The sequence below is a fragment of the Rhineura floridana genome, chromosome 4 (genome assembly GCF_030035675.1).
Source record: "Rhineura floridana isolate rRhiFlo1 chromosome 4, rRhiFlo1.hap2, whole genome shotgun sequence".
Classification (NCBI taxonomy): Eukaryota; Metazoa; Chordata; class Lepidosauria; order Squamata; family Rhineuridae; genus Rhineura; species Rhineura floridana.
In genome coordinates, this window is record NC_084483.1 from 204,576,619 (window position 1) to 204,588,824 (window position 12,206).

A 12,206-nucleotide genomic window follows, 5' to 3' on the forward strand; every position below is an offset into this window, starting at 1 on the left:
ATTGAGAAAGTGGATAGAGAAAAGTTCTTCTCCCTCTCTCATAATACTAGAACTCGTGGACATTCAAAGAAGCTGAATGTTGGAAGATTCAGGACAGACAAAAGGAAGTACTTCTTTACTCAGCGCATAAACTATGGAATTTGCTCCCACAAGATGCAGTAATGGCCACCAGCTTGGATGGCTTTAAAAGAAGATTAGACAAATTCATGGAGGACAGGGCTATCAATGGCTACTAGCCATGATGGCTGTGCTCTGCCACCCTAGTCAGAGGCAGCATGCTTCTGAAAACCAGTTGCTGGAAGCCTCAGGAGGGGAGAGTGTTCTTGCCCTCGGGTCCTGCTTGCGGGCTTCCCCCAGGCACCTGGTTGGCCACTGTGAGAACAGGATGCTGGACTAGATGGGCCACTGGCCTGATCCAGCAGGCTCTTCTTATGTTCTTATGTTCTTACATTTTGTTTAATAAATAAAATAAGGAAAACTTAATATTATCTCCAACTCTTTGAAAAGCTATGCATTGCTCACGGAGCCAAATATTGTGTGATGCAAACATTTTGCTTGCCTGGGTGAATCACAAAGCATGCTTTTTGCTTTTATTTGTTTCCTTCTGTACCAGGAAGAACCTACTGACAAAGGAAACCACTTGGCCAGCTTTAAACATAATATATCAGGTATATGAGAAAACGTTTTCCAGTGCAGTTTTCAAAGCTAGTATCTTGTTTAAGGTGGTTATTTCACCTGCATGTGCAATTATAGCATAGTATATAACCTTTTTTTAAAAAGATGTCTTGAAAGCTTTTTTTAAAAAAAGTTTTTAAAGATGTTTTGTTTTAATAATAATAATAATAATAATAATAATAATAATAATAATAATAATAATAATAATAATAATAATAAAATTTTATTTATTGGTCGCCTATCTGTCCAAGTTAATGGACACTCTAGGCGATTTATGATGTTTTAAAATATTTTTAGTGCTTTTGTTTGCTGCCCAGGACTCCTGCTGGAAGGGTGGGATGTAAACCAAATAATAAACCAATTAATAAAATAAATAAATTATAGTACTCAAGGGATCCATAGTCAGGGAAGGCACCAGGCTGGCCTGTCAATACTGAATGCACAAGGACCGGTTCAAATATATAGCTGCACGCATGGAATCAGGGCCGGCTCCAGCCTGCCCTGGGCCTCGGCACATGCTGCCGTGGATTGCACCACCCACCTGTTCCTTCGCTCCGCCTATCATTCTGTCCTGTATTTTGCGGCTGTTCTCACAGCACTGCCCTTAACCAAGATGGCAGCTGTTTCCCTATGGGTCTGAAGCCTCCTCCCCCATTTTGGTTGATGGCATGCATGCGTGCTATGCACACGCAGGGCTGCCATCAACCAAGATGGGGGTGGACACTTCAGCCTCTTAGGGAAAACTCGGCCGTCATCTTGGTTAAGGGCAGCATTGTGTGCGCAGCCACAAAACACAGGAAAGGTAGGTGGAGCGAAGGAACAGGCAGGCGGTGCTATCTGTGGCAGCGGATTGCAGAAGGGGAGCACTACTCCCCCACCCTAAAGAGGGGCCCTTCAGGGGCCCCTCTGGGCCATGGGGCCCTTAGCCAGGGCCCAACCTCACCACCCTTTAGAGCCGGCCTTGCATGGAATGCCACATGGGATTTAACAACATATCCTGATCTAGGTTGGAGCCAGACAATAACTTTTACGATAGTTAAAAGGATGACAGAAGTATTGTTTCCATTAGAATACACACTTAGTTCTTTAGTCCCACCACTGGCTCCTGTCAAAGAAATTTTGTAAGCTTTTGAGGTACTGCAAGAACATGTGAACAAAAGCAGTAATGGGATGAGTGTGTACAACACAGGTTATGATGTCTCTTCATGCCACTTTCAACTCTGTTGCCTCCCTTCAGCCTGAAACAGTAGCCCAGCACCCCACACCATTGTCTCTTCAGCATGATTAAATATTGCATCAATTTAATATACACATTTTCTTTGGTTCATTTACCATTTATGTTCACACAGAAATAGATAAGCCAATTCAATGGCCACTGCACTAACATGAACACCAATCCATTCTGTCTATACTGTATAGAGTTTGGTTTTGTTGTATGAAATGAAAAAAAAAAAGATAAAAGTTGTTAGACTTGCAGAAAAGGTTGGGCAAAGATCCTTTCAAAATACATATTCCATTATTCAATATGCTAAATTCCTAATTCTATTAACATTACAGCTTAGGTCAGCAAAATCAGGTGAACTAGAAGAAACAGAAAGATATGATATAGCATATAACTAAGTTTTCAAGATCAGAAGGACCAAGACAAAAAGCTGCTGCAAACATTATTATTGACCTCAGGGACAAATACCATCTTTTTGCACTCCTCTTATTGAGGGGAGAAGCAAGTGACTAAACTGACGTATAAAAAGATTTGGGCTGCAATCCTAACCCCACTTACCTGGAAATAAGCCCTGTTTAATAGAACTTGCTTCTGAGCAGACATGGTTAGTGTCATTGTCCCAGAGTCTGGGGAGATCAGATATCACTGAGTCTCCCGCTCAGTTCTTGAATTCTTCCATTGACCCAGATGGTGACAGGAGCATGACCAATGCTCACAGGACCACACATTCCAATGACAGTTTCAAGGTGAACATCCAAGCAAGCCCAAGGCTTAACAAAAGGTAAGATTCTTTTGCAGAAGAGGGCCATAACTGCTGGAATGTAAAGATAGTGTAGGTCTCACAATTTAGTCACTTACCACTATAGAAGACATTATCAGGGGGCTTTCTAATATCAGATAGGATTACATTGTTCTTTCCAAAGCGTTTTCTAGAGAAGACAACACAATTAGTTTCATAACAGCTCTTCTGAATTAATTTTAATTTGAACATGTGTTTTGGTAACGACTCCCCGAGCAAAGCCAGTTTTGCTAGATGGCGAGCCCTTTAGCCCAGCACTTCCGCACTCTGAAACAGCAATATTCCCAACTCCTTCCTGCATCAGAAAGGATCAGCCAGCTACATAAACATTCACCCTACCAATCCATATGACCAACCCAGATCAGTCTACTATGCAACCTCCTCCTTCACTTTTTTTCTTTTTTTAGGTGGACCACTGGGAATATTCACTAATAGACAAAAAAAAACATGTCATGAAATCTGGCCCCCAAGAGCCACGATTTGCATGCTTCAGACCCATTTCCCACCCTTTGGGCAATTGATCTGGAACCCAATCACTAAATTTCCCTTGCCAAGGCTGTGCAAACCAACACCAACCCTGCAAGGTAGAAGATAGGCTGCCACCACCCCTTCACTGGTTCAACTCTGAGCTAGGGGAACTCAGAGCCCAGAAGTAGGTAAACCAAGGTTCAAATAGACAAGAGCCAAATAGACACTCCTTGTCCAGAAACCTCTGGTAAAATAAAAAAAATTAAAAATCACTTTTTTTCCTGGTGGCAACTTTAGAAATTATGAATGAGATAGGTGTAGCTGATTTTAGCTGAAAGTAAATGTGTTCTTGGAAAATCTTGACTTATATCCTCAAAAAGGGCACTAGAATGCATTATTGTAAATAGAAATAACAATTACAGCTTACCTCAAGAGTTTAGCAAGTCCTACTCCAAGCTGGCCTAGTCCCCCTAAAAAGCAAGGTTAAATGCTTACAGGACCTGAAATGTTATGCTTTATAACAACTTGAATAAAAATAACTTCTGTTCTAGATACACAGATTGAGAATATTATATAAAACATTAAACAGAAGCCATCAAAGCAAGTTACCGGAGGGCTGCCATTCCTTGAAGATTTTAACAGAAAGGCTTAGTAGGTTAGCTGCACCATTGGGAATATTCACTAATAGACAAAAAAAACCTTGCGGTTTAAGAACATACCTATAGCCCACAGATATTTCTACCAAACTTTAAAAAGCAAGGAAATTGGGCAACTATAGTGAATGCACCAGGGGAGCAGGAGACCTGACCTCCTCTCTGATATATTGTACACCCCTACAAAGTTGTCAAATGGAAACACAATTTGAGTGTCTTTCACAGTCCAATCCACTTCCTGTGTAGCTTAAAAGAATTTGGTAACGTGTGCCTCTGAACATGTGGTGAGTGGTGGCAACACCTGCAATCAGCCCAAATAACAAAACAAGACGTGTTGTACTGACCTTGTTTTAGCAGGAAGCAACAATATTGACAGTTGGTATAGTTTAGATAGTCACTTTAAATATGTTTGATTTACTTTGCAATTTTAGTGAAGTTTCCTATACTAAATCATTTTCTTTTGCTTCTGCTTTTTCCCCCCATTAGTGAATGTCTCTGCTTTTTAATCTGGGAGGTAAGAAATGGGATCTTGTACATGTTTGCTGAGAATGGATTGATCATTTGCATGCTTATTAAGTTCAAAGGGATTTACTCTCCTGCAATCATGCTTAGAATAGGTAAAACTGAACACAGGGGATGGGGAGGGGAGGAGGAGGAAGGAAGGGAGGGCTGAAGTGGGCAGGGGAGGAGAAAGGAGGAAGAGGGGAGGGGAGGAAGAAGGGAGAGGGGAGGGGAAAGGCAGGTCTGAGCATTTGCATGTTTATTGAGTTCAATGGGATTTACTCCTGTGCAATCATGCTTAGAATAGGTAAAACTGACAATGGAGGAGGAGGAACAGGAAGAGACAGGAGAGGGAAGAAGGGAGAGGGGAAAGGAGGAGGAGGGGAGGGCAGGTTTGATCATTTGCATGCTTTTTTAGTTCAGTGTGATTTACTCCTGTGCAATAACACTCAGGATAAGTGAAATTGATCTGGGGGTGGGGGGCACTGGGCAGAGGGGAAGCCCCCTTTCTTAACAAAAGGAAAACATTGTGAACAGCATCACTGTTTTTCAGGGCTTTCCCCACCTTTTTATTCTACAGCAGGCACATGTAGTCTCCCACCCAAATTTAAACCAAAGCTGTCCCTGGCCACATCCACACCAGACCTATATTTCACTTTAGACAGTCAGGGCCTCCCCCAAAGAATCCTGGAAAGTGTAGTTTGTGAAGGGTGCTGAGACTTGCTAGGAGAGGCCCTATTCCCCTCACAGAGCTAGAATCCCCACAAGAGGGGGGCTTACTGTTAAACCACTAGCCACTGGAGCTCTGTCAGGGAAATAGAGGTCTCCTAACAACTCTCAGGACTCCTCACAAACTACACTACCCAGGATTCTTTGGGGGAAGCCATGACTGTCTCAAGTGAAAAAAGGGTATGGTGTGGCCCCCTGATTAGCCAAACCAAACAGCTGTGAGTCTGGCTTTTAGAACACAGAGTTGGTTTTTAGTGAGCATGCCCGTACTTATCATTAACTCCAATGTTAAATTTCTTAAATTAATTAAAAATCAAACATGCATTTTAAAAACTTTTAAACTGCAGAAGATGAAGGTCACAGTGTGGGGCAAGGTCAGAAATAGGATTACAGGTACTCTGTGAACCTGAGTGATTTTTAATTAATTTCAACAAATTATGACACTACTGAGAAAAAAGTCCAACGGGTGTGGATTTTTTCCCTCCTGTTTTACACTTTGAATTCTCGATTCTCTCTGACTGTTCTGTGTATCGCCATGAAAACTTAGAGGATTGTTAAGCAAGTGTTTCTGAGTTCAGGATTATAAGATTTGTAACATTTGGTTTTGAAATGAGCTTATGGGAAGCAGAAGAATGACATGGGGGGTATTTTCAACATTGCGGAATGCGAAAAAATCCATGCTGGCTATAGTATACAGACATTCTCGTGGCTGTGTAATTTCAGGGAGGTCCTGAGAGGGGTCTGAATGAAATTAAGTCTGTTCTGACTTAAGAGTCCAATCCTAACAAAGTCTACTCAGAAATAAGTCCTACTGAATGTGTAGTGGTTAAGGTGTTGGACTCCGACCTGGGAGACCAGGGTTCGAATCCCCGCATAGCCATGAAGCTCACTGGGTGATCTTGGGCCAGTCACTGCCTCTCAGCCTCATGAAAACCCTATTCATAGGGTCGGCATAAGTCGGAATCAACTTGAAGGCAGTACATTTACATTTTACTCCAAGGTAAGTAGGGTTAGGATTACAGCCTTGCTTATCTACAACCAGGAACAAGTTTTGTGTGGACCAAACCTCTGAATTTGCTCCCAGTGAAAACATACTGGGGCTGCACTTTTCCATCCACCACTTGCAATAGCCTTTAAACTTGCAATTGCTCATCAGGAGGATTTGAGAACCCCTCCCTCTGATTCAGCATGGAACACAGTACTAGTGGAAAGGCAAGGGGGAGGGGTCAGAGAATGAGGAGACAATGACATGTCCAGTTTTAAATGAAAGTTACAGTTATTTACTTTAGTGACTTTGATCCAAACAAAGATGAGCCACAGAGTACTCGTCCTTATAGATGCAAAATTACTACCTCACAAAAGACAACTTTGGATGGAGAAAAAAGTGGTAGATGAACCATCATCTACAGTAATCAGATAGAAACTACACCCTCTTTACCCCCAAGACTAGAGGTGGAGGTGCCGTGCCTCTGTGGTCTGGGTAAAGGAGAAGGGACAGGCCAGTATGTACAAAGGGAGAACTCACAAGATTTTCCAGTGCTTCCCTAAGCAACACAGTACAAAGAAATCCAACAGCACACATGAAATAAACTGTAGGGCAGTGCCTCAAAGCAGACTGACCTGTAATTAACACCCGTGGATGATCAGCTTCTGAGAAAGATACTGAATGAAAGCTGGCATCTGAAGTTACCTGCCGAGGTGAGACACCAAGACACCTAACTGGCACGACAGCAACTTGACAGCCGCAGCCAGGTTTCTGCAACACCTGCCTGACAGCTCGGCTCAAGCTCCTGATGGCTGGCATTTTTCAAGGCTGCTGGAAGAAAAGAAAACGTTATGGTCGTTAAAAAGAGGTTCCACCAGCAGAGATTTTTCATTAGCTCTTCAGAAAAAACAACAACACAGTGCCATCTGAATTGCCCAACACATTTCAACAGCTGCAAGAGTACTCCAGTTCTCTCAGTGGTAGAGCTGCTAGTCAGTGGGTATGTCCTGTTTTACAGTCCCAGGAAGTTAAAACAGCATGTTAGGATCCCTTCAGGGTCCCAAGTCTACTCAAGTTTGCAGAGGTGGCTTAGTGAGACCCTCATTCCTCTATTAGAGGAGGCCCACATGTCTTTTTCATCATGCAGGTACCTGTGACACTGAGTACTACAGTTTTAATTAAAATAGTATGCTTCACATATTATTTCCCCCCCCACCCAGGGCTTTCCAGTGTCCAGGGCAGTGTTGGTACTTCACATACATTCCTCTGTTTTATCAAGTGCCATGTTAAGTTTACCGTGCCTTGACTTCCTCTGGTGCCTCTGAGTTTGTGGTAGTGTTAGCAGCACAAGCAACAGCACTACGGAAAGGAGCTGGGTAGCTGCCTCTACTGCTGCGCCCTCTTCCCCATCCCAGCCCTCTTCTTATAGCCAGTAGAGAGCTGAGTCAGCATCTTCAGGCTCCTCTGGCAGCCACACCTCACCTCTTCTGGCACAGCTGTGTTAGACCTAGCAAAGTGTGGGAGATGGAGCTCTCGCTGGCTACCTCTTCACAGGTTACTAGCCACGATGACTGTCTACTGCCTCTAATACCGGAGGCAGCATGCTGAGGAACAGAAGTGGAGAGAGAGTACTATTGCACTCAGGTCCTGCTTGTGCAGATCTAAATGGGCCTTTGGTCTGACTCAACAGGGCAGTGTTCTTAGTGCATGCTTTCTGTGAAGGGGGCCCTGGGTTCAATCCCCAGCACCTTCAGATAGGGGTCTTTCCAGCTCTATCTGAAACCCTAGAAAAATGCTGCCAGCCATAGAGACAATACTCAGGTAGTTGGACTACATCAACTCTTGTTTACCAGTTTTGCATGTGCTCAGAACATTTGGCATGTCACTGCCTGACTGGGGGGTGGTTGAATCGCCAGACAGCCAGCACTGAAAGTTCCCAGCAAAAACATGCTGTCTCAGTACAGCTATTTGCTTTAAGGGGCTCCCTTGTTATAACTGTTTATATAGAGCTAGTTTTCAATTATGTCCGTCCGTAGACCAAAGCCATTTTTGCAAGTCTGTCAACCTTCCCCCTCTCCCCAACCTCTGTAGAGAGGGAACTGAAGGGCCAGCGCTAGAGAAAGTCTAAATGGCAAAGACCTCTCGCTTTATTCACACAGCACCCAATCCAGACCTTCTCTTGCACAAGGCCCACTGAAATGAATACATGCTACAGAAGAACATAGTATTTCAGGGGCTACATTAAACTTATACCCTGCTTTTCAGCAGCTTTAAAGTTTGCACAACTTAATTTAATCAGTTAAGTTTTAATTTGATCGTAGGAGAACCTTGCACAATTGTATGACCAGAATGAAGACTGATTGTAAATCTTCACCAATGCAAAAATCTTATAAAATAATAAAGAAATAAACACACCACACTTTATCCTGTACCTTGCCTATCGGCTTGCTGCCTAATGTTACCACTCCTTGGAGTCAGCCAGAATCAGCAAGATCCCAGCTACACCTGTTGGCTATAAATCTAGTGCAGAGGGGCTGAGGAGTCTGACTGCAGACTCATGCTGTTAATTAAATTTGCAGTACCATTCCTTGCAACCGTACAAAGAAATGGGGTGGGGTGGGAGAGAATACACGTGCTTTGCTATAGATACAATTTTCCTGTCCACACCCGCAAAACAGATTTCTGGTCAGACTCATTTCGCTTTAATAAACACACAGAGCTTGTTCTCCATAAAGCCCAACCTTAAATAATTTAGTGAGGCTTTTGTGGGAGGGAGGGAGGGGGGGGGGAAGCCAAGACATCACATTTATTGATACATTCAGAAAAGCAAAACAGCGGGGGGGGGCTTCCGTACACACTCTCAATCTGTAGGGACATAGTTATCAAGGGTTGGTGCTCGACCAGGCAGATGGCCAGGCTACGAGAGCAGAGTGATGGATGGATGAAGCCAGGCTAGAGTAGAAGTGCCACACTCCTCTTGGGGTACAGAGGTCTTGCCCAAAAATGGCACTGTCCTTCTGATTCTTAATACCTTCCCTACGCCAGCTGTTAAAGAAATCGGCAATTTGACTCCTTTCCTGTTTGCTGTATACTTCCAAAGATTTTCCTGTAGAGACAGGCAGTTTGCACCATGATTGCAGGACCTCCAGTCTTATCGGGATGTTGTTGTTCTTTCCAGAGACTGGGTCTAGCTGCCCAATAAGTGCAATTTCCTGCCATCATACCTCTGGAATTTGTTAATATATGACTTCCAAGGAAAGTTGGTCTTATTCAGTGTTTTTCTTTGAGGCCTCTTATTCTTTTGCTTTATGATGTTGTTGTAAAAGGTGGAGTTCTAATGTCCTATTTATTTAAGACAAGGCAAGAGCTACTGATGGCTACTTCATTCTCTCCGCAAATTAGACAACACCAGCATCCAATCAGACGTTCATTTTTCACACTCATACAGTCTGAAATTGATTGTATTATACTGGGGAATTAAAAATCAGAACAACAGAAAAGGGTATTAAATCACTTGAAGAAAGTTAATAGCGAAAAGCTTTCTAAAGTTATGATATACATCAATATATACTACATTCATAGAACCTATTGTGAATCCCCTCATCACAAGCTGAAAGAATGTACTCACATTTACTTTTCATGTAGATCAGCAATCACGGTAAGTCTTAGCCCTTGCAGAAAAAGGTTGTAACTGTCCGATTATTAAAATGCTGTTAACTGATACTTTCTGACCATGTCCCGTTTAGCAACTTAGAGAAGCAGCCAAATTAGAGACAATTTGTAATTTAAAATGCAATAGAAAAATATTTTTAAAAGCAAATCTTTAAAATCTGTCTCCCACCCCCCAAAAGGCAGTAAGGTGTTCTTTCTTGGCTTACCTTTTTTTTTGCCAGTAGCTTTGCAAAGCAAGAGGCAAAAAGGAAGAACAGAGAGACATTTATAGGGCACAGCCTCTCTGCGTAGCCAATCAGAGTTCTTGAGAGAGTGGGAGTTGTCCATTACACAGAAGAGGGGTGTGTGTGTGCACATGGTATCACCACAAGATAGGCACATCACAGCCGAGGTTGTTTGATTTAAAAATAACGTCACAGTTCAATAGGCAGAGAGTTTCAAAGACAACAATGCTGTTGTTGTAATACAGGGCATGTCTGCTTGGAGCACTGGATGAATACTTTATTCTTTCTTCCCTAACAGGCTAAATTAACACCTGGCAAACTAAAAGCCCTGAGGCTTAGTCTGCAACAGAAGGTAAAACTACTCAACCTCATGCAGAGACTATCAACCTACATTACATGCAAAGCAAATATACTTAGCTCACATATGGGAGCTATACCATATTGTAAACAAAAGAAGTGTGGCATATTAAAACCTGCTCATCCAGGTCACTAGCAATGAGATCCAGAGAAGAGTCACTCTCATGACACATACAATGCTCAGCGAGAAGTAAAGAAGTGTGAATACAACACACAAAGCACAATTCTACTTACTTGTAACTGTTAAGGATAAATTAAAATCCCCAGTGATTGTAAAACTATAGTTCACTTATCTTACCTAAACCAGCTTGGGCTTATGGGAAATAGAACCAAAGTGGCCTTTATTTGACTTTTGATATAAAATGTCGGTTTATTTCCTGGTGACCTGACCCTTACCTACATTCCAGTGGCTCGCATAATAAAAGCCGGTTTAAGCTGAAAACTTCCCTACTATGCATTTCTGTATCACATTTATGCTTATGGCCTTGCTTATTGTTACCAATGTGCCTTGCATAGAAATGTCAAACCCTATTCCAATGCCCCTCATATCCTTGACTTGTACTACTCCTTTGATATGTAAGCAAAAGTAATATCATATTCGGGGGCGCCCGGTTGCAGCTGGACCTCCCCTCAATAGTTGCCTTTGTCTGCTCCTGCATAGTGCTTATCTCAAGGACATGCGAAATATGCAGACATAGAGTCTAAGAGATAGTCTTGATGTTTCTACTTTGTCCTTCCCCCTGTACCCCTTTACCTCCTTACACATGCCCCAAAGCTATGATAGTTGGCAATTGTTTCTTTTGTATTTTATGACGTGAACCCGATATTGTAAACTTCGGGGTAAGCCTATATAAACCCTTGAACATCAATAAACGAGGTTCCCATGCTGGCCTGCTTCGGCTTGTAAGTATTGGGTCCCCTTTGCAAAGGTTTTTGTCTCGTGTTACTTGATCTCTGATAGCGGGTTCATTTGCACTCAGCTCCGCACTCTTCCCGGGTGTAATAAGCGAGTTGGGGTAGACAGGGCGGCTTGCGTGTTGGGTTTGGACCTAACATAACTAAGTCCTACTGCAATGGGCTTTACGCCCATTTATGTTTAAGTCTGCAGCCCAAGATTCTCCAGATAATATAACTCGGCACTATGCAACATCCAGTTATGCAGTATCACTATATATCTGTGTAGTGCTTTGTAACACTTGTAGGAAAGGATGGGAAACTATTCTACGTAGAGCTAGAAAAAAATATCTCCAATTTACAAAAGCCAACATTGGTTTTTCTTGTCCTAGTCAGAAGAAAGCATTCACGGAGTATTATTTGTTGTTTCTATAGTATTTTCAAATGGACAAGACTATGAACGGTGTGGGGTTTGGTTTATTTACACTTCATATTTAAATTGTTGAACACAATCAACACTTAAATTGGGACTGTTCTCATTTTAAGATATGCCATCAAAGAGAAGTTATATCCAGGTAGCACCAAGTTCAGCCCAATGGTCTGACATTCAAAACCAAACTGGTTGTTAGAACAGATCATTCAGACAAAAGCGATACTCTTTTTAAAAAAACACTGTTTTTGTTTGTTCCCGTTTTGAAGGTGAGTTTCTGCAAGACCAGCTCCCTGCATTTCTGGCTGATTTCCACCTGGCCTGGAAGGGTGGGGCCCTGTCTCTCTCCAGCTACAAAAGCAGCAACTGCTGAAGGGGCCAGAGACCATCTACCTGTGTGAGTTTCTGCAAGACCTGCTCCCTGCATTTCTGGCTGATTTCCACCTGGCCTGGAAGGGTGGGGCCCTGTCTATCTCCAGCTACAAAAGCAGCAACTGCTGAAGGGGCCAGAGACCATCTACCTGTGTGAGTTTCTGCAAGACCTGCTCCCTGCATTTCTGGCTGATTTTCACCAGGCCTGGAAGGGTGGGGCCCTGT

At 42.8% G+C, this 12,206-nt stretch overlaps 1 protein-coding gene across 4 annotated transcripts in view; it reads right to left on the minus strand.

Annotated features, from left to right (window-relative positions):
- The window catches only part of LOC133384002 (L-threonine 3-dehydrogenase, mitochondrial-like), a 40,409-nt gene that overhangs the window by 10,308 nt on the left and 17,895 nt on the right, over positions 1–12,206 (minus strand). The window contains exons 1-4 of one of the 4 annotated variants that reach the window (XM_061625805.1): positions 9,911–9,959; positions 6,668–6,860; positions 3,592–3,634; positions 2,756–2,826 (exon numbers count right to left, since the gene is read on the minus strand). In XM_061625805.1, coding sequence (XP_061481789.1) covers positions 2,756–2,826; positions 3,592–3,634; positions 6,668–6,851 — 298 coding nt within the window. In that variant the 5' untranslated portion in view covers positions 6,852–6,860; positions 9,911–9,959. Of the gene's footprint in view, positions 1–2,755; positions 2,827–3,591; positions 3,635–6,667; positions 6,864–9,910; positions 9,960–12,206 lie in introns of those variants that run through there. The other 3 variants (XM_061625804.1, XM_061625802.1, XM_061625803.1) reach the window with 3 other exon arrangements.